We start from the raw sequence: 20,328 nt of genomic DNA on the forward strand, positions 1-20,328 counted from the left end.
CGAAGTGGAAAGCGATTAGCAGAGAGCTCGCTGCGTTCCCCCACCATCTTCCAACCTGCGCGTCGGAGTTATGGACTCTGGTGAACTGCGTTGTATATACCTGCTGCCAAAAAATTTCGATTCTCAGTAGACACCATTCTATTGTGAGTTTTGCGTTATTCGTGGGAGCGATGCAGCCAAGGTTTATGATTTTTGACAATCGGACAATAAACGCAAGAACGTACAATGAATGATTACAAAATTCCGATAATTGAACCAACTATCGATTACACAAAGGTGCACATATTGGATTTTGGTTCTTTTCTTAAATAGCTATACGTCACATTAGAAAATGTCACATTCTCTAAACTGTGTATATTGCATTTCTATTATTAGGTTCCTCCAATTAATCAGAAGAGAACAATTTCTTTTATTAATCATTTTATTGTACATACTGTAACATTCCTTAATAAATTTGCATTGTCATGTGAAGAAAGGCTATTTGAGTTTGAAAATAAGCTTCAGAAAATTGAAGCTTCGTTAGAGATTTTAGAATCTTGGGTATGTCAAGCTTTTTATGTCTTAATAAATAACGAAAATTACAAACAACATTTAAATGGTTTGTCCATTCTTTTTAGCTGTCATCTGTCCCTAGTTTAGAACAAGATCAAAGCACAAAAGACGTTATAGAAAATAATAGTACTAAGCAAGAAGAAAAAACTGCAGAAATAGATGAACCTGACAATGATAAAGAAGATGAGCCTAAGAATGTACAGATTGATGAGCAACCAATAAGTAAAGACCCACGTTATGAGAAATATTTAAAAATGATACACTTTGGTGTACCAAAAGGAGCAGTTAAATTAAAAATGGAACAAGAAGGATTGGATCCATCTATATTGGAGTAAGTATTAATCAGTGTTCCCAAATTTAAACGATTGAAGTTAAATTTTCCACTAACACATGTTTTAGAATATAACCTAAACATATGTTTCAAAGTATATTAAAACAATAGCATCACCCAATATATTAACATAGTTTCTATTTGTTTATATTAACAGTGATTCCCAGCAAATAGTTTCTAAGCAGAAGTCTACAAATAATGGTGAGAATAAAGCAGATTAAATATTTAGTTATGCTAATATTATTGAGCACATAAAATATTTTCACATTATAAAATACAGTTAACAAAAAAATAAACAACTATACAAATTCAGAAGGATTTATTTCATTTCTTATTAAATACATTAGAGAAATTTAATATACATAACTTCACCCTAGAACTGAATCATTTGTCCCTGAAAAAATATTGAAGGTTAAATTAATATATGAACCGTATAAGTTTGTAACAAATACTCAATATTGTATGCTTACCTTTCTCTTCTTGTCACCTCCCAGTTCAAAATGTTTACATCTTTTAAGAGGAATTTGTTTTCTGTATTTGCATTCCGTACATTCCATTCTTAAGACAATCTTTTTTGTAGTTTTTGCCTACATAATGATAATATTATTAACATCATAATTCATATTTTATATAATACTTAATTCTTATCTTTTTAATTATTAAGAAAGTAAAACTTACCTTCTTCCTGAAAATAGGCTTAGTTTGACCACCAAAACCTTGTTGTTTACGATCGTAACGTCTTCTACCTTGCGATGCATGACGTTCTTTGCTTTTCTTGTATTGTGTTACTTTATGGGGCTTGTGCACTTTGCACTTTTTGCAAAAAGTACGTCTTTGTTTCGGTACATTAACCTGAAATGATGAAAATATTCAAAATACACATTGCCGTATCCTACCTGTTTGTAAACCAACGATTAAAATTACATATAGTTTTTAAACTGACAATTTCAATAATCTCCCAAATATCCTTTTTTGCTTAATTTAATGTAATAATCTTCCTATTTCGCTATAAAAGAGAAAAACTGTTGTATTAATATCACAGTTTGTCACTTTTAAAGGTTATGTTGTCATCAACACAACATTGCCTCATGTTTCATAAAAGCATAAAATATTTATTTCATTATGTTAGAAATGACAACCTTTTAATAAAATGAAGCTTTGAAAGTAATATTGTTTAAAGATTACGAGCATAATCGAAGATATACAACACATATTTTCACTTAAAACTTTACCTACCATCTTGGATGATTAGAAAGGAAAGGAAATATACTCTAACCGGAAACTGGCATGTATACATGTTTGCGCATGTGCGCAGGGCATACGCTGTATAAAAATCATAAATTTAATGCTGTTTTTTACTTAAAAATATAAATATTAGCACAATGCTTAATATGATACTGTTTCGTAAAATTCATTTTGCATGAAATCATCATAAAAATAGATATGATTGTTTTTAATAGCTTTAAACGTAAAATTTCGATTGCATATACGCCATTAACAGCTAGGATCAAAATTGGTTTAATATATAAGACATGAAATCAATAATATCAATTATATTGTATAATTCTATTACTTCTGTTTGCATATGATTTATAAATTATTACTTATTTAAATAACATAATACATACGCATCTAAAACTATATAAAAATTGAAACAATCATACGCAAACGTGCAAAAGGATAAATATAGAATATTAAGAGCAAAATTCTTTTACCTTCACTCTTTATTGTCTCATTATGAAGCTAAGTAGCAATTATTACGTAATTTATTCAGCTTTAATTTATTTCGAAAAAAGAAAATTGCTACATTTTTTACAAGAACGTAGCTTATTTTAAGTATATGAAAATGTTACAAATTGAGGAAGTATTAATTAGTATATTCAGCGTTGAATTTTGGGTGACAGGTGTGCGTCTGCGTAATTCAAAAAGTCACTCTTTTACCTACAGGATAATTCCCGCCATGATGTCCATAGTAGGTCATATCGAATATATGCTTATAATTCTGAATATATATAAAAATAATTATATTGTGTTATATAAGATTGTTGTTTTATATAGCGTATTCATTGATTTTTTATTAAAATGACATTCAAAATAATATTAATGTTTGGTAGCGTCACAGCTTATTTGAATTCAGTGACATAGCCTCGAACCAGACGGCAAACTCAGGCTACGAACTCTCGAACCCCTCGTCCTCCGCAGGATTTAATTTTATTTATACGTCATATGGATGGATTAGGTGAGAATCTTTTACAAGAAATAATAGAAGATTATTTAGTGTTATAACCTTTCAATTTAGGTGCAGTAGTAGGTCGAAATATAATATTATGATTTCAACCAATCAGGCATTTATCGAGTTTCAAACCCGCGCCATCTTCATTTTTGAACAAAGCCAGGTTGGATGTGCTAGGAGCGAACCGAGACCGGGTAGTAGTCCGCTTTGCGCTATTCGCGCCACAGTCGTCAGTACTCGGCACTCTCCACTCGTGACTAGTCCGACTCAGTCTCACCCTCCTTCCCCTTCTCTCTTTCCCCCCTCTGCCCCTTGGGTTTTCGCCTGACGACGCTGCTCTCTCGGGCATTTCGCCGGAAACCGACGCCGCGCGAGGACAGAGTTTTGTTACGTGTACACATCGCTCTATCTTTTCCACCGTTTATAAGAAGACCACTCAGGCATCTTGCCCAACGCATCTATTCACCATGAGCAGCAAAGAAAACAACGAGGTCGCCGTAGAGAAGGTGACTGAGAACGACAAGGCTTCCGGAGACGCGAAGTGTGAGATCAAAGGAATGAAGAGGCCGGCCGAGGTGAGTTGTAGTACTTTTTTCCCACCTAATTTTTCATCGTACAGTATTCTTGATACTTTATCATGATTCTACGTAAGCATACGCATACACACGAAAAGCACGTACATGCCGGCTTGCACCATGCTTCCGCGCCACGCTGCTTCGGTCACGGTTATTGTCTACAATTTTGGATTCATATTTATATAAGCGAATTGAAAATTCTGTAATCATGAATTTTCTTCCAATGAATTTTCCCAATTCGTGAAATGTATTTATAGATTCCTATTGCGTTCCCAATCAAAATCAGTTTCTGAATTGTGCACGCAATATCGTTGTAAGTCTCGTGAACAATTCGGTGGGCGGGCAGTCGAGTGGCCGTTTCAACCGACTGACGGCATGGAAGAGAAAAGGATGCCGGCCGGCATTTTCATTAGGCTCTATATTTTCATAACATCAAGAAACACAATTGTATCAATTTCCCCCCCTGTAAACAGGACAGGAATGTACACAATCGTAATGTTTTCCTGATCGAGCGCCAAGGGACGCCATCATATTTCGCGTGGCTCCCACGAGCACGATAGTTCGGTTGATCACCCCTGTTGTTACAATGTCGTCTATAATTACCGATCTGAATTTAATGTTTCTGGCTAACATCAGAATTTACAATTGATTAGTTGTATTTTGTTAAAATAAACATATTAATCAGGCGGGATCTTGGCTACTAGCGCCATGTGCTCATTTCGTACGGTTTCGTATTAAATGTTCTTTACTTATACGCAGTGTTTCAAGTAAATATCGCTCTAAATATAATTTACATTGCTCGGTCGGTCTCTCTACATAATGGACGCCATTTTTTACTTTGAGTATTACAGTTATAGGTAGGAAAAGCGAGCATCCCGCGCATTTTTCCGACCGCCGTTGCTACCGCCACCGCTCTGTGGGTTTCCATTATGGCGCCTGAAACCAAGCCCGCGTTCATTGTGCTTTCTCCCTTACTCGTTCCATCTTCTCCTTCCTTCCTCTCATCTCTTCTCGTTCTTTCTCGCGCCTTTTCTCTCTCACTCTCTCTTTGTCGTAATTGATCGATAATTCGTTGTAAGAGGGTTAATCGTGTCTGACGGACGATCGATAGACTAACACATATCTCTTTCAGGTCGACGTGTTGCTCTAAAATTGTTTACCGATCTGCGTGCATAAACACCGTCCCCGAAGGCTTCCTTTCTCGCTTTACTTTTCTCTCTCTCTCTCTCTCTCTCTCTCTGTCGCACCGTGTCTCCCTGCCCGCGTCTTTTGCCCGCGTTTGGTTCTCTCTTTCCATCGAAAACCCCACGCGCGCAGCCAGCAGCTAACGCCATGTATTATATACCCGTACCTCTCCTGCTTCCCTGTCTTTCGTAGTATGCCGCGTAGTGTTACAAACCTTCGAGAAAACATCGTGGCGATTTTTCATCTTGAATCGGACCGACCGACCACCATTCGGCGTCGTGATAGGGAGCTGCTTATTTTTAGTCGATAATACATCGTTACGACTGTTTCCATGGAAGTTACAAGGTGAAATTCTTAGCCTAAAATGTCGGTATCTTCGATAGTTTCCGTTCACATTGGTAGAAAGGCCTGTGGTGGTGGTGTCTTCGCCCAGCAAGAATTGTATGTCACGTGGAAACCATAATTATACGTGCTTCTTATATTAGATTGATACGTTATTATTTTATTACTATACCTAGTCACGTTTGTTCATTTATCAATTCGGAGATAAGAAAATTTGATAATACCTGTTTGTTCTTCTTTTTTTTCACGCTTCGTGCCGATTGCAGTAAATACGAGTGTTTATCCTACATAAAATTTGCTTTCATTCTGATTTGATACGTTACCGTTGCGCTCTGATTATGTAGTTACGTAGCAAATATGATGAATGTTATTTACAACTCACGGACACTATGGTGGAGGCGAATATGGAAGACGGGAAAAAGGCGGGAATTTCAAATAACACTGGAGATCTCAATGTATTTGTTCAATATTGTGACCTTATACGAGACATAACATTCTTTAATTTATTGCAATAAAAAATGAATATATTTTTTTTTTATGGAAAGCAGAAATATGGATCTTATGTTACTGTTAATATATTTAATCTACTTTATCGATTGTCTTATTGCATAGATTATTATTTCTATTGAAATTTGTTAGTTTTCTGTTCTGTAGCGTCGATTATATTTCATTCGTACGTAAAAATGTCTTTAATAGCACAATATGATCAAATTAATACGTGTTACAGAAGAATTATATAACGATTGTTCATGACTTACTCGAGTCAAGAGAAGTGAAATGAATCTATGCAATAGGTTATAAGCGTTGGGTTATCTGGAAAGACCTCGTGATTAGGAATACGTTGATAGGTAATCGTGTTTGTGGGATAACAAATAGCATCGTCGTTTCATGACCACTAGACGTCTGTACGTCACTGTCACTTACCGTTCGTTGTAAACTACTCGACAACGCCATGAATGCATATAGCGGTAGTAGCAGTTGCCAACAGATTCTGGTTCAAAGAAAAAGCGCATCAAGTTTCAAAGGGACGTATCATAATCGCTCTGTACTATCCTGAATCACAGCGGTTTTATAAATTACAAGTGTCCTTTCTTATAGTACGACGAGACAAGAATATTATTAGATGGGTATTGTGCTTACGCTTCGTTACAATAGCTTGAGTAACGTTAAGATAGTACCATTGATTTTTATTATAGAGATTAACTTGGCATTGATATTGATACGTTATGCTTAATCATCAAGTTTATGAAATGAGATATTACATTCCGTTTAATAAAGACGTATGTTAATATGAAACGTTTTACCTTGAAACAGTACGATCTTGATGCCTATGATTTGTAATATTACTATTGAAATTTAATTATTTTCTTTTTTCATTTATCTTTAACTTTCATATTTAGATTGTTTTTAATAATTTTGAACTTCACCAGTGGCTGTGTGTAGTCCATGCACGATATATCCAGGCACGCTGCTTCTTCGTGCTTCTCTTTCCCCTTTTCGTGTGCTTTACGCAGCACGAACACATCCCTTCTACAAACATGTATCATAGCGTCTGCCAATCCCTACGTTTACCCCCACCACCTAGTCTTAGTCGATTCGTCCCTTTGATTGGATGATGCAGTTCTGCGAGTTTTCTATGCCCTCTTTCCTCGTATCGCCGATATACACACGGCGCGTGTATGCCATTACGAAAATTCACCCTGGTCATGAGCAACGCTCTGTGAACACGAGTTTAAGGTGCCAACATTCAATGCTCGTGCGAAGCTTACACTTTGCAAAACATTATCGTTTCGCTCGTGTTTGTTGTGGTTGAGATTTAATACTAACCTCTTAGATTCAGCTTTCTGTCTTCAATCGAACGTAATTTGATGAGATACTACGTTTAAAAATAAATCACATATTAAACGTATATGAACGTACAAGTTATGAATCAATAAACACATTTTTTATTGTTTTTAATATTACCATAGTCATATTTCATGGTTCCCTTCCACTAAAGAATTCCATCATTCTTAGCGTCTTCCTGTTTCGCCATATTTTAACGGAAAGTCCCCTCCAGTTTCTTTCCGTATCCTTAGGTTTCTTGGCGGGAAGGGAATCCTCTTCGTCCGTTTCCCCTTCCACCTTATCGTTCGGCCGTACTTGCGTTTCCCCTTATCGCTTGAAAATTCTACCGTTCTTTCAAATATAAAATACATATATAAGTAGAAATATATAATAATAAAATTTGATTTTTTTCAAATCCGAAGTATTATCATTTGTTATTCACTCGTAATTTATTTTATTTTAGGAGAAGAACGACGAAACGAAGAAACAAAAGAAGGAAGAAAATGGTGATGGAGAAGTAGAAGAGGAGGACATTGAAGAAGTCGAAGAAGAGGAAGAAGTTGACGGTGATGGGGAAGAAGACGATGAAGATGACGATATACCAGAAGGTGAAGAAGACATAGAAGAGGGCGAAGGTAAACAGAAGATTTTCTAGTGTATATTACGTTTCTATGTATCAATAAAGGCGTGTATGGATTTAGATACAGTAATATAAATAGTGTAATCTGTACGCGGAGGAAGTTGTGTATGAATCAAATCTTTGTGTTTATAGATGAAGAGGAAGATGATGCAGAAGGTGAAGTAGAGGGGGAAGTAGAAGACGATGAGGAAGACGCATAATGAAAAAGGGAAAGGAGTATGTAAGTAAGAAGGGAGGTAGGCACATGGCATCGTCGTCGATCTTCGGCAGGTCTTCTCAGCAAACACTTACTCTCATATTGAGTGGTTGGTAGCAATGTTGATTATCCATCGTGCCCGAACCCTATTGCCTCCCGACCTACAAGTAAAGATTACCACCTCACCGGAGTTGTGGTGGGCTGACACACATTAGAGGCAGCCGCAATTCTACTGTCTTGGCTCTTCGCAATTCTGGTCGTCTAGCCATCACCAAATACTGTAAGGTAGTTTGAATGAAAACAATATATTTGTCGTGAGGAATAGTGAACGTCGATTTCGTTTAATACACAAGTCGTAATCGTAACGTTTTATACATTGCCATTGTACGTATTCCTATGCCGGATATATCGTTTTACCCAAACCACCTTACTAACTGGTATTTGCCGTCATCTGGCTTTCTTCGCGGGACAGTTTTATAACGAAAACTTATTTAAGATATAAAAAAAAGCTCTATTGTATTTAAATAGTGTAAAATGAACAATTGTGGGTGATGATTTTTTTTTACATTTGAAATCAAATTTACGTTTGTAGTTCGACGAATGTCTCTCACCTTGTGCGCATGATCGATTTTTTCTTTTTTGACCTATAACGTGTATTTGCAATGACTGCAGGAGCGCGAGCAGTTTAACGAAAAAGAAAAATAAGAGATAAAATGAATGAAGTGATGCGTAAGGCAACAAAAATAGCAAATAAATTCATATAAAAAAAAAGAAAGAAAACAGGAAGGACATCTCTCGACATTCGATGTACACTAAAAAAGAGTTTTAATAGTCTTAAAAATTCTGCTGCATGCTCCTGTTCGATCTAAGATAACAGGAATTTAAAGTTAATATAACGCGCTCGCGCCAGCTAGTGTGGATGAGTAATGTGTGACTTTAACATTGCATAATAATTATACATAGTATGTATAAAGTTATGGAATAAGAAACATTTTATTATTAATGATATAATATTATGTAACGTAATGTAATGTGGAGAGGTTGTTACACTTTAGGCTTGGTGTATAGAGTGGGGAGAGAATTTTTGGTACAGACACAAATATTACAGAATATTATTTTTTAGTTTTTTCAAGCAACTATTTCATTTATTTAACACATAAATTTATGTGGTCAAGTGATAATTTTAAAATAAATTATATAGGAGATTCCAAAAACATCATTAATAATATATATACATACATATATATATATATATATATAAAAGAAGAAATCAATGACTCTCCCTATTCGACTGCTCTCGTCCGAGCGTAATTCATTTGATTTTATGTACTGTGGTTTTATTTTAATTTCATTATCATGGACAGCACGTAGCAATGATTCGTTGATTGTCACAGAACGAGTGCCAGTATTTCTTTACTACAATTCCCCTTGTATATGGTGATCAATGTCTTATTAATGACATACCCCACAGAACTCTAATCCCTGTTTGATCATTTTTAATACATTAACAATACGATTCATTGGTTAGCAATCAATTGAAAGATACTCCTCGTGCTAGAGTCGATGGATCGTTGTAAATGATATGTCCATGATGTACCACTTAGTTTGGGAGATTGGTAGACAAAACAAAAGGGTGAAGAGACATTGCGGTTACGATACCATTGTACCATAGCTGCATAATAAATAAAGGTAACGATAATTTGAATGCGAGACGATGTCCCACGTTTTAATGTACAAATATTTTCGAATGAGATAGTTAAATAAAACGCAGTTAGATCAGAGAAAATGATTCGTTCTCGTAAGTAGTAATGGGTTTAATATCCGAAGACAAATTAACAGTAATGGCAGTATTAAAAGAAGATAAAAAAAAAAAAGTAAAACTGCTATTCGTGGACTGAATCCCTGCTACAGATTGAATCCGAGGAGATGGCGTGGACTGTGTGCGTAACACGTGTTTATATACAATAAACTCAATTTATTCGATATTGCGATGACAAATAAGCGAATAAGAAAATCCGTGAATACCGTAAATTATATATGTAAGAGAAGGTATAATAATATATAAGAATTATTGTACTGTGTGTTTACAGACCATACCATCTCCAAGATGACTCTGTTAATCTACGATTTTATACACAATCTGCTGCTGTATTTTCACGTGTACACTTCAAGATAGTACCTTGACGATCATTGTTGACAAAGAACTATCTTAAAGTACAGGTGCCTGAGCAAAAAATGAGTACTTTAGCGTTCATAGTATACAATATACATACACTATAAGCATAGGTCCATTTAATTTTATTAATAAACAATACCAAGCCCCGTTTGCAACATGTCCAAAAGATATGGAAATCGACTTGCGTTTTGTACTTTGAGCCAAGAGATTACGGAACTATTCTCTGCTCCAGTACTTGACGCGATTCTGAAAATTCTTTGCTGGTGCTAACGGGTCTTACAATCACAATCAGGCTGATTGCCCAGATACCGTTACATCCCTACGTTTGTTAGGTAAGCATTAAAGAAAAGTTGGAAAAAAGAATAAAGGGAATCTAAGAATTTTAATGAAAATCTGGTGAATGAAAAAAAAATGTGTCACGAAGTAAACGTAAACGAAGAAATCCTAGGCTAAGAATTTGGTTTGTGTGTTCATGAGTCTTGTTCAAACTACTTTTGTACAGGATACCATTGCATCATCACTCTCGACGTAACAGTAATACCGATACCACAGACTATATTTCTGCCCATTCCATCAGAATTGAACTTTCATTGTATTTTTAAGTAAATACATTTTGGAAAACAACACAGATGTTTTTTTATTCTTCACGAGATTGTGAAGGAAGCGCGTCTCTTCCCTATATTTATTATTTATGATCATTGCATAACTCATTCTTTTTTAAGTGATAATTTAATATTTAGAAAATGTTTTTACTTTGTACATACATAGAAATTAAGAAACTATGTGTAGCAATGTTGTGTAAATATTGAAAACCAATTTACAATAAAATATGATGTACGTAATGAGATGTGTGATATACTGAATTAAACACTTGAATTTCAATGTCCATATTTATTTACATATGTAATTGTATATAAATTACAATGTACTTTTAGATACACTTCTATATGTAATTAAGATTATATACTTATTTGTAACCACATTTAATATTAAGTATTGTTTATTTATAAAATAATTTGTGTGATAATAATTCCAAGATGATATTTTATGACACCGAAGTATTACAGTCGCAAGTATTGTGTGTGCGTGTGAGTGTTTATATATATATATATAAAATCCAATAGTGAAACACTCTTTTTTCCTATTTAAATTGTAAATTATATAATTCTAAAGTTAAAGGTAGAAATTTATTAAAGTATAAATGAACGTACCTGGATGGAACGTGTATTGGAATTTTTTTTAAATCGAATGTACATATAAATGGAAGCAAGAGTATCATGTTTGTATACTACTTCCAATACAAAAGAAATATATTTACAAACAAGTTTGTAGCAGACGTAAATGCGTAAAAAACAAAGAGTTAAACATTGCATGTAAGCGTATGAGATGCGTAAAACAAATAAATTGTGCGCGGGTGTTTATTATTACTTAAAAAATTATACTTTGTACGAATATTGCATGCAGATTGTCTTACAGTATACACTGTACTTTGTTCGTCATGAGTTTTATTTCATGTATAAGAATAATTCTTATTGAGACTATTTGCACGCATGTAGATTATCGTACACTTTGATCACAGTCACAGCATTTTACATATCACTTATATTCGTAAATATTTTTAATCTGTGATATTAAAAACATCTTTTTTTTTGGAATTCATACAAAAAATATCAACTGTGTTTAAAATTAATGATCACTTGGCGAGACATTCTATAAGATTACGTAAAGTGATTGTTAATGTTTTACAGTAATGTACTGTGGCATAATCACAACCAATTAAATATTAATTATATTCACAGTATATGAATTTAAAGGAATTTTCATGTGAAGAACAACATTTATACAACGTATTTTTCATATTGTTATTTTTAGATTAATAAAATTTAAGACTTTTTCTAGTCGTTCATTTCCTTTACGTTGGTTTGTACAAATTATTTAAAGTGCACAGCTCTTGAATAGTGTTGTTAGTAATTCTTGTAAAACTGTCGGTCATGTTGTTAGTTTCTTCAACGTTGTTCGCTTCTGCATTCGCTCCAATGTTTGGTTCCACCTAAATTTAAAGATTACTTTAGTTTCTTATTTATACATTAGTGTTAAATTAGCTTATACCGATGTATTACCTTAGTAGAATCCGAGATGGATAATCCACTGGATAGATTTTCGGACAAATGTGTACCGAAATCATCGAACTCCATCGAACTAAGCTGATTGAAACTCGGGTCAAAATTGTATTGCTGACTGTCCATGTCTAAAACACTTGTGACATCTGTTCCTTTCACTCCACCTACTAAAAATACAAAAACATGTGAAGCAATATTTTAAGATTAAAAGCAATCCATTGATACCATAATGTATATAAAGTTTACTTATATTACCAGCATTGTCCAATGTATGCAATTCTGGATAGTTGGATGTTGTTCTGTTTAACAGTAATTGCTCTTGGGGTTGTAATGTATTCTGTAGGTATGGATATTGTTGTGCGTGGGCGTTGATTGAAAGTTGTTGTACAACTTGACTGCTTGTTGGATGATACTGTGGTGACAATTGTGATTGAATAAGAGTTGGATTGTATGGACTGTATTCTATAGGCGATGGAGTGCGACCTGGTGATACTTGAGGCCTACATGGTACAATTGAAGTTTTTTTTTAATCCATTATTTTGAAAATTAATTTATTTTATAAGAGGTATGTTTGTGAAAATTTTAACTTACCTCAGAGTTTGCATAGTAGGCTGTGGTTGAGGATTTCCTATAGAATACATTGGAAAGGATCCTCCACTTGCCACTTGGCCTCCATAAGGGGATATCCTATCCATTGGTTCTGGTTTTATAATATTAAAGTTGTACTGAATTGGTTGGTTTAATATCGCAGCATCTACAATCACGACAAAACAAATAATACATCTACCAACAAAAATAATCCAAAGACAAACCATTCGACATTATATTAATTAGCGTGCAAAGTACTTATAAGTAACGATAACAAAATACACTTAACAATCAACATGCGCATAAAAGTTGCAAAATAAAAACACATACAAAAAAGAGATGTATTAATATGAATTAATGATTAAGCAAAAGCTTATTAAAAGCATAGTTTTATAAGATTAGTTAACAAAGTGCATACAATTTTATATATTTTCACTCCAAACGTCACTCTGTGTCTTGTATCATAATAAAAAATACAATTAATAAGATTAGCAAATGTCAACAAACTAAATTATGACCAAAGATTATGTCGTACCTGTAAACTTTTTATATATCTTTTTAATCTGAAATTGATTGGGAGCAGAATAAAAAGCAGAATAAGTAATTGTACATGTATATAGATAAATATATTATGTATATGTATTGTACAATATATAGATATAATGTTTATCTTTAAAAGAAGCAGTTTATAAAAATCTGTATTGCCATACAAATATTGCACATTATTTTCGTTCCTATTATTGTAATGCTGAGTATCTTAAGTACAACATTGTAATACGAGAGCAGAGTACTTGTATAGTATTAAACTTCAAACTGTACAGTGAATTTTTATAACATGTTCAGTTCATTATTAACAATGTGCTTCTGTCAGCATGTCAATGGATATAAAAAAAATAGTATCCATTCAAGCACTTATTGATAGTAACTACAAAAATACAATATACTTTATAATTGTACAAGGTCACTGCCCTCCAATCATTCAAGTACAAATTTCAAATGTTTATACAAAATACGTTCTTAGAAAAGTATAAAACAAGATTTTTCGTCAGTGCGTGAAAATATATATGTATATATATATATATATATTATATATATGAATATAATATTTCTTAATACAATGAAGGTTCTGATCCATGAAAAATCTCCCTTTACACAATGGAAATTGTTTGGTTTTTTTTCCTCACTTTTCAGACTATTAGGCACTATTAGACACAATGTTCAACAATAAATATACAAAACATTAAAAGTTTGAAGTATTTCCATGATGTAAAAGAACTGGATTAATCATATGGTTAGTATATGACATGATTTGAGAGCGCTAAAACATGTGATATCTTGACAAATTTAAACTCGCAATTCGTAAAAATACCGTAAACATTGTTCTAAATGTACAAATATTCCAAACCTCTAGAACTTCCAATAAATTTTCTATATTCGTTACAACAATCATTACAACAAATAGGGCTCACAGACCCCGTTGAAATGCACAAAATGGTATTTTATTCCTGGCATCATTGCAACAGCTTATTACACGTTCTCTTTTCAATTTTTGTAGAGAATAGTGTAAATATCAATATATGTAAATTAGTTGAAATATAAAGAAGTAGAGCCAGTAATTTCGCATGGGTATAGTACAATGTACTATGAAAAGTTTTGAAGATGTAGGAATGCCAATGGCATCGTTTAAACCCACTCCCGGCAAAGCTGTAGAATTGTAGACAATTTTATAAAAATACTCACGCTTCTCAGCTTCTGCCTGTACATGCCTCAAAACTAGCGCATTTGGGCTGTTATTAAACTTTTGTCTCTTTCGCCTTAACGAATCAGGATCATCTATAAATGATTGTACATTAAGGACGTGATTTATCAAACATTTCATTAATTTTCTCTGTAGATAAAATGATTTTACGGGTTCCCGCAAAATCTTTTTTTCGCTATTAAATATCACACTTTTGAATTAGAAAGTCTGTGAGTTGTTAAAAACAAATAAAAACTATAAATTAAATGCCTATTCTAAGACTAGAAACAAAGTGATGCATATAAATTTGAGACACCATAAAAAAACTTAACAAAAGTGTCATAAATAGTCAAAAGCAATATGTATGCTTATCTGTAGAATATAAGAAATAGTAATACCATAAAATTTGACTAAAGGAACACTAAACTCTTTGGTAATAAACAACAAGTTTTAGCTGAGTGTATACTTCAGCTATCTTATAGGATACACATGAAAGACAATTGAAAAAGAAAAAAAAACAATTTGTATCCCGACTAGAATAGTGTCAAATTCGCTTCAAAGCGTTTTTGGTTAACGTGTAGCATAACAAAAGCTTGTCGCGTATTTAATCAAAAATACCGTCGACTTTTTCTTTTTCACAAATAGTGTTACACACTAAAGCTGCCAAAATTCAAAGTCACAACTGCAAAGAAGCAGCCTTTCAACAATCACAATAATGTTTAATCTCTTAAAATATATCAGTTTTCTTCTACGATACTATTCCGGAAAAGAAACACATCACTCTTAAATGGAAGTACGCTAGCAAACATCATAAGTATGAAAACAAATTATGTTTCCTTCTTGTCAAGGAAAATTTTCCCACCCTCTACAGGGCTATAATAGAAAGACATTTCATCAAATTCCGATGCTGTCGCATGCGGAGCCATAGCAGTGTATAATGCATAATGTTCAGCTTCTGTCAACTCCATTCCATAAGGTGGTGTTACATCACCCTCTAGTCTAAGAGATTTAATACTAGTGGTACTGGTAGCATTAGGTCTTGGACTTTGTAACTGTGTACCATCTGGTATATTATTTTTCATTAAGTATGAAACTTTCCCTGGTGTATTCAAAGATGTATTGCTCTCTTTGGATGCATTCGAAATCGTGTCTTTATCTGATTTGATTTTTTTTGCAAATAATTTTGAGAACAATCCTTGTTTTGAAGTCTTGGTTAATGTACCGGGTAAGGAGGGTAAAGTTTTGTTTGGTGCTTCGATATAAGAATCGGGTGTCATGGGAGAGGATATAGGACGAGGTAAAAGAGGCATGGAAGGCATTTTTCGAATACGTTTTGGTGGTAAAGGCGGTAATCTCTCTTCCGTTTCCTGCGTTCCATCTCTCTTTGTAGTTACCGGAGGCGAAGGACAAGACTGATTTGGATCTGGTTTCGGTACAAATACATCCTCGTACTTTCTGTCATTCGTTACGTCAACAAATTCTATAGGATTTTTCATGGCCATCTGTAAACTAGTATACGTCTGATTGTCACAGACATCAATGTCCATTGATTGATCAGTTGTATTCTGCTCAAGTGCGGCCTGTACCAACTTAGTATGTGTATCGGCATAAATCTGGTCCAGTTCGGCTACTTGTGTTAACAATTCATTGAACGACTTATTGCAATCGTCTGTCATTTCAGTTTTAAAATCTGCCTCGTTATCCTTTTCCTTCAGACACATTTGACCTTTCTGTACCCATTTTCCTACTTCAGAATAATCAAACCAATCAGATTTGTTTTTGGATATCTCTGAATTTCTTAATATATCATTATCGGTACTATCGGATTTAGTACGAGTTAAAGTTCTTGAATTAGTATTATCCATATCTTTGTTCATATAGTTGCTGTCAATTTTGTATATCTTATTTATTTGCTCATTTTCCATAGTTTTTTCTGTATGAAACGGTACTTCGTTGTTCTCGTAATCTATAATTGTACTTTTTGTGTGATCCATATTTTGTGCATTATTTTGAGCGACTTCGGTACTTCCATTACAAGAATCTAACGTGTTTTTTACATTATATAAATCATTTAAAGCGCGTAACGCAGAAATCTTGTTATTCGATTTTTTTATACTGAAATCATTGTTATTAAATTCGTCGATGTTTCGCGCAAGTTTCGGCGTAACGTTTGATAGCAACGCCGATTCGGTTGCTAAAATTTTACCAAATGTACTATAATCTGTTTTCTTCCTGGCAAATGCTTTCCGTAAAGACCAGAAAGCAGGCCTACCTGCACCAAGAGGTAACATCTGAAATGGTAACGGTTCACTTGTTGCGCCATCCGACGGTCTTTTCAATTGGATGTATACCTGGACTGGTTGATCGACCTGTTGTATGCGATAGGTGGGTGTTCTGAACGCGATTGCTGTCTATTAATATAGATTAAATTTAAAATTAACATGTGTTTAATACACGATTATATATATCAAAGTTATTAAATATAATTCGTACTTGTTTATGTACATGAGTAGGTTGAAAATCACCAAATCCTTCCCAAACCACTTGCCCATCTTTCTCCTCGAAAAATCTAACTTGTATATCTTCTTTAGCGACCTTTTCACATAATAAAATCATTTCCATACCACCAGCAACTGATGCACTGCAATGACTGAGCTTGCATATTACAAGATCTGACATTGCCTCTAAAATAATTAGGTACAGTTAAAGAACTGATTGCTTGAAAAATAAATGTAAAACATAATTAGCTTACTTTTATCAAATATAGGGTCAGATACAACCGGTGGTAATTGGATGTTAAACTTTCCCTTTTGTGATCCTTCTAGGAAAACTTGAAAACATAATCTTACAGCATTTAAATCAATGCTGGTAGGTTGTCTTTTGTGTTCGAAACCAGCTAGAAGGAAAATGTAAATTTTGTTTCTGTTAAATATGTCGTTTCAAATGCATTAAATTTTTAACTTACTTCGAAAGGGATCAACACGAATTTCTTCTCTTATTCTAAGTGCCTCTTCGATATCTTTTTTCTTAACACATTGAATACCGAGATTTGCAAATGTGACCGTCATATTTTCTGATGATACTTCAACTGTACAAACACCTCGTTTACATGCTTCTTTCCCAACAAGATTATGAGGATGAGGTCTGTACGGTTGATCTTTTGTTACACACGATACTACAACTACAGCACGGCCTTTGTATCCTACTATCTATAATTAATAGATCTATTAAAGACAATCAAAGACAGAGATCTTACCTTTCGATTCTTACTACTTACCCTTATACTAGGAAATGTTTTGTTTTCCGGTGTACTATTTACACCGGGTATACTACCAGCTGATCTGCCCTCGCATTCATAGCGAAAGCGTAAAGCTTTGCTTGCTGGTTGTTCTATTATTTCAACATACTGCAATGGTCGTCCAATATTCATTTCCACTGATAATTGCTCCTCCCTTCCACTAGCCTCCACAAATTTAGGATCTGTTTGGATGACTTCAACTGTGAAATTATTATGATATTTAAAATACATTCTATAGGAAGACATAATAAAATTGTTAATACTTACTGACATCACTTATATTTATATTTCCATCGCTCATTCCATGGAATTGTTCCATGGCTCTTAGTGGTTAGAACACTGAACAGTAGCCATCTAAAATATTATCTCTATGGTAATTTTAACAATTTTTATTCGAATAGTTAAAAGTTACAAGTATTTTTTAAAATGTTTTGAAGATCTTTGAAAAGAGAAAACGTGACGACCACATGATCTATATACACTTCACAGAAACTTCGTAGCTTCACAGATAAAAATATTTCGCGCGCATTTATTAGTGGTTGTGAAGTAATAAATACCTAGGAATAAACGAAACGATAATGTAGGATGAAAGATCGACTTAAGAATTTATTTCTTGTCGATAATACTGTGCATTCAAAAATGTGTATCACACATCTTGGCGGAAAATGTTTATGTCGCAATACATAGGATGATTGACGCACAACGAGTTAGGCGTAACTTATGATTAACACTATTAAAAGATGAACTGTAGGGTAACGAGTATGCAAAGAAGTTTCGTATTCAACTATTGGACAGCTGTTCACAGGTATACTTCCAGAAACACTGCACACAAGTGTCCCAAGGGAAGAGAAACGAGAGTAGAGGGCGAGGAGGGATGCCACGCTGATCCAATCATTATTTTGGGAAAGCCTAGGTCCGTACGAGCCGTGCAGCTATAATTAAACTATCGTAGGACAATGTGACGAGAAAGACTTGCCTGCAACTCGATCAACATAGTAAGGCACTTTCGAATCTGAAAGTACACGCACTAGGTGTTGTTTTCCTTAACAGTAAAAATGTCTTGTCAAAGTTTCTTAAAGAAACTAAATGCACGTTGTGCAAAATAATTGTAAAAATATACGATGATTCTTCGTTCAGATTGTTTAATTACAGAACACTGCTGCGCACACCATCCGTACACGATATAAAATCGTGCATGGTTGTGACTAGAAACAAGACTTAATGCAGCACACCATTTCGTTCGGACTTTGCATTGATACTGACCTGTTCGTTAGTTTCAACGGTAGGAGCAAAGTAATACATATGCTCCGTAGATACGCGCAAGTACTACACGTATTTCGACGAATCTACATTCACAGTTACTAAATGGAACGAACATGTATCAATATGTGTAATATATGAATATTACGATACTTCCTCGAAATTCGTGTGTTGAATGACGTCGAATTCTTTCTATATTTTACAAGACTTGTTTCTCCTCCTATTGTCGATCTAATTTTTGGTACAAATATCATTTCTGTCTTATTCGTCTTATATTTCGGATCTCCTACAATTAATTTGAAACTAATCAATCAAAGATAAATCTGAACATATTTATGATTTATCGAATTTATCGTCTGTAGATTAAAATTCAGGGACGTAGGTAGTTTGGTTCTACTTGGGTGCTTGGCACAGGATGACTCATGCAGACACGTCACATTATTTTGTTTTATTCTGCAAAATTAGAATAATAATGATAAATTATGTTAAATATATATTGATTAGTATAATGCTAAGGATTATATGACATATTTGTTAATATATGATATAATGGATAATACGTGTAATTGATCCGAAAATTAACTTGAAATTCTCCAAACTTCATTTTCTGGAAATTCTACTATTAATTTTCAAATAAATTGATATTTTACCTAATTCCTAGCTTGTGAAGTGTTTTGCGACGCAAGTATAATTAGCTGCCAGTTTGAGATTACATCGTAAATCAGATCTATATATTATATAAGTTCTAATCATTTCTCGCACATCGTCGTAGGTGTACTCGATTTATGCAATTCCACGAAACAGCAAATTCAAATCATATAGTCACGATTCGAATAATCATATATCAAATCCATTAAACAAGAGCTGCAAGATTGATAAAAAGGATTTAAAAAATTAAAGATACAAACGCAACGTATAATAATCAAGACATAAAATTAGAATATATTAATCGCATACGGAATTTTAGAAAAATGCATTGTATGACGCGTTCCACAGATGGCGTATCAAACACTATTTTAATAATTATTAATAAATTAGTAAGTAGAGGTAAAAATGTTGAAAGAATATCGTTAGTGAGGCTTATTAGACTTACATTGGTTAAGAGGAGATGTAGAGAAAGGATTATCCCCCATTCTCCCATATTTATCCCTCTTCTTCGTGTATATACGACTATAGGAAGTTCTAGGTTAGGCTTTCCCTCGGCTCTTCCGGTTTCTCTTTGGGTTCACCAAAAAACTGAAGACAACTGGTGGGAGGTTCTTCCCCT

General features: G+C 33.9%; 4 protein-coding genes and 1 long non-coding RNA gene across 9 annotated transcripts; 2 read left to right on the forward strand and 3 right to left on the reverse strand.

The window, feature by feature from the left end:
- Window positions 1–61: 61 nt before the first annotated feature.
- On the forward strand, window positions 62–1,202 carry CCDC53 (Coiled-coil domain containing 53). The gene is made up of 4 exons (XM_034318384.2): window positions 62–276; window positions 376–540; window positions 618–883; window positions 1,041–1,202. The coding sequence occupies exons 1-4, from the start codon at window positions 226–228 to the stop codon at window positions 1,102–1,104; spliced, it is 546 nt and encodes a 181-aa protein (XP_034174275.1). The 5' UTR covers window positions 62–225; the 3' UTR covers window positions 1,105–1,202.
- Window positions 1,186–2,187, reverse strand: RpL36A (ribosomal protein L36A). The gene is made up of 4 exons (XM_034318392.1): window positions 2,120–2,187; window positions 1,562–1,735; window positions 1,354–1,470; window positions 1,186–1,277 (listed from the first exon to the last, which is right to left on the reverse strand). The coding sequence occupies exons 1-4, from the start codon at window positions 2,120–2,122 to the stop codon at window positions 1,257–1,259; spliced, it is 315 nt and encodes a 104-aa protein (XP_034174283.1). The 5' UTR covers window positions 2,123–2,187; the 3' UTR covers window positions 1,186–1,256.
- A 1,127-nt stretch (window positions 2,188–3,314) lies between these two features.
- Window positions 3,315–9,761, forward strand: LOC117601538 (uncharacterized). Its single transcript, XM_034318391.2, has 3 exons — window positions 3,315–3,691; window positions 7,509–7,680; window positions 7,818–9,761. Exons 1-3 carry the CDS (start codon window positions 3,584–3,586, stop codon window positions 7,883–7,885), a joined length of 348 nt encoding a protein of 115 aa, XP_034174282.1. The 5' UTR covers window positions 3,315–3,583; the 3' UTR covers window positions 7,886–9,761.
- Window positions 6,753–7,493, reverse strand: LOC117601540 (uncharacterized). The gene is made up of 3 exons (XR_004580735.2): window positions 7,184–7,493; window positions 7,046–7,094; window positions 6,753–6,936 (listed from the first exon to the last, which is right to left on the reverse strand). It is a non-coding gene; the product is annotated as an uncharacterized LOC117601540 (long non-coding RNA).
- A 2,195-nt stretch (window positions 9,762–11,956) lies between the features above and the next one.
- Dl (dorsal) lies at window positions 11,957–20,296 on the reverse strand. Of its 5 annotated transcripts, XM_034318362.2 has the most exons (11): window positions 18,069–18,761; window positions 17,781–18,001; window positions 17,469–17,712; window positions 17,256–17,399; window positions 16,997–17,187; window positions 16,776–16,914; window positions 14,506–14,598; window positions 12,769–12,931; window positions 12,433–12,677; window positions 12,178–12,344; window positions 11,957–12,107 (listed from the first exon to the last, which is right to left on the reverse strand). In XM_034318362.2, the coding sequence occupies exons 1-11, from the start codon at window positions 18,118–18,120 to the stop codon at window positions 11,970–11,972; spliced, it is 1,797 nt and encodes a 598-aa protein (XP_034174253.1). In that variant the 5' UTR covers window positions 18,121–18,761; the 3' UTR covers window positions 11,957–11,969. The 5 variants fall into 5 exon arrangements, with proteins under 5 accessions (XP_034174253.1, XP_034174250.2, XP_034174249.2 ...); XM_034318359.2 differs by lacking the exons at window positions 11,957–12,107; window positions 12,178–12,344; window positions 12,433–12,677; window positions 12,769–12,931; window positions 14,506–14,598 and adding exons at window positions 19,065–19,514; window positions 19,712–19,925; window positions 20,155–20,296 and having other exon boundaries at window positions 15,004–16,914; window positions 18,069–18,155; XM_034318358.2 differs by lacking the exons at window positions 11,957–12,107; window positions 12,178–12,344; window positions 12,433–12,677; window positions 12,769–12,931; window positions 14,506–14,598 and adding an exon at window positions 18,778–19,058 and having other exon boundaries at window positions 15,004–16,914; window positions 18,069–18,155.
- Between the last annotated feature and the right edge of the window lie 32 nt (window positions 20,297–20,328).

This window comes from Osmia lignaria, chromosome 6 (genome assembly GCF_051020975.1).
Source record: "Osmia lignaria lignaria isolate PbOS001 chromosome 6, iyOsmLign1, whole genome shotgun sequence".
NCBI classification, from domain to species: domain Eukaryota; kingdom Metazoa; phylum Arthropoda; class Insecta; order Hymenoptera; family Megachilidae; genus Osmia; species Osmia lignaria.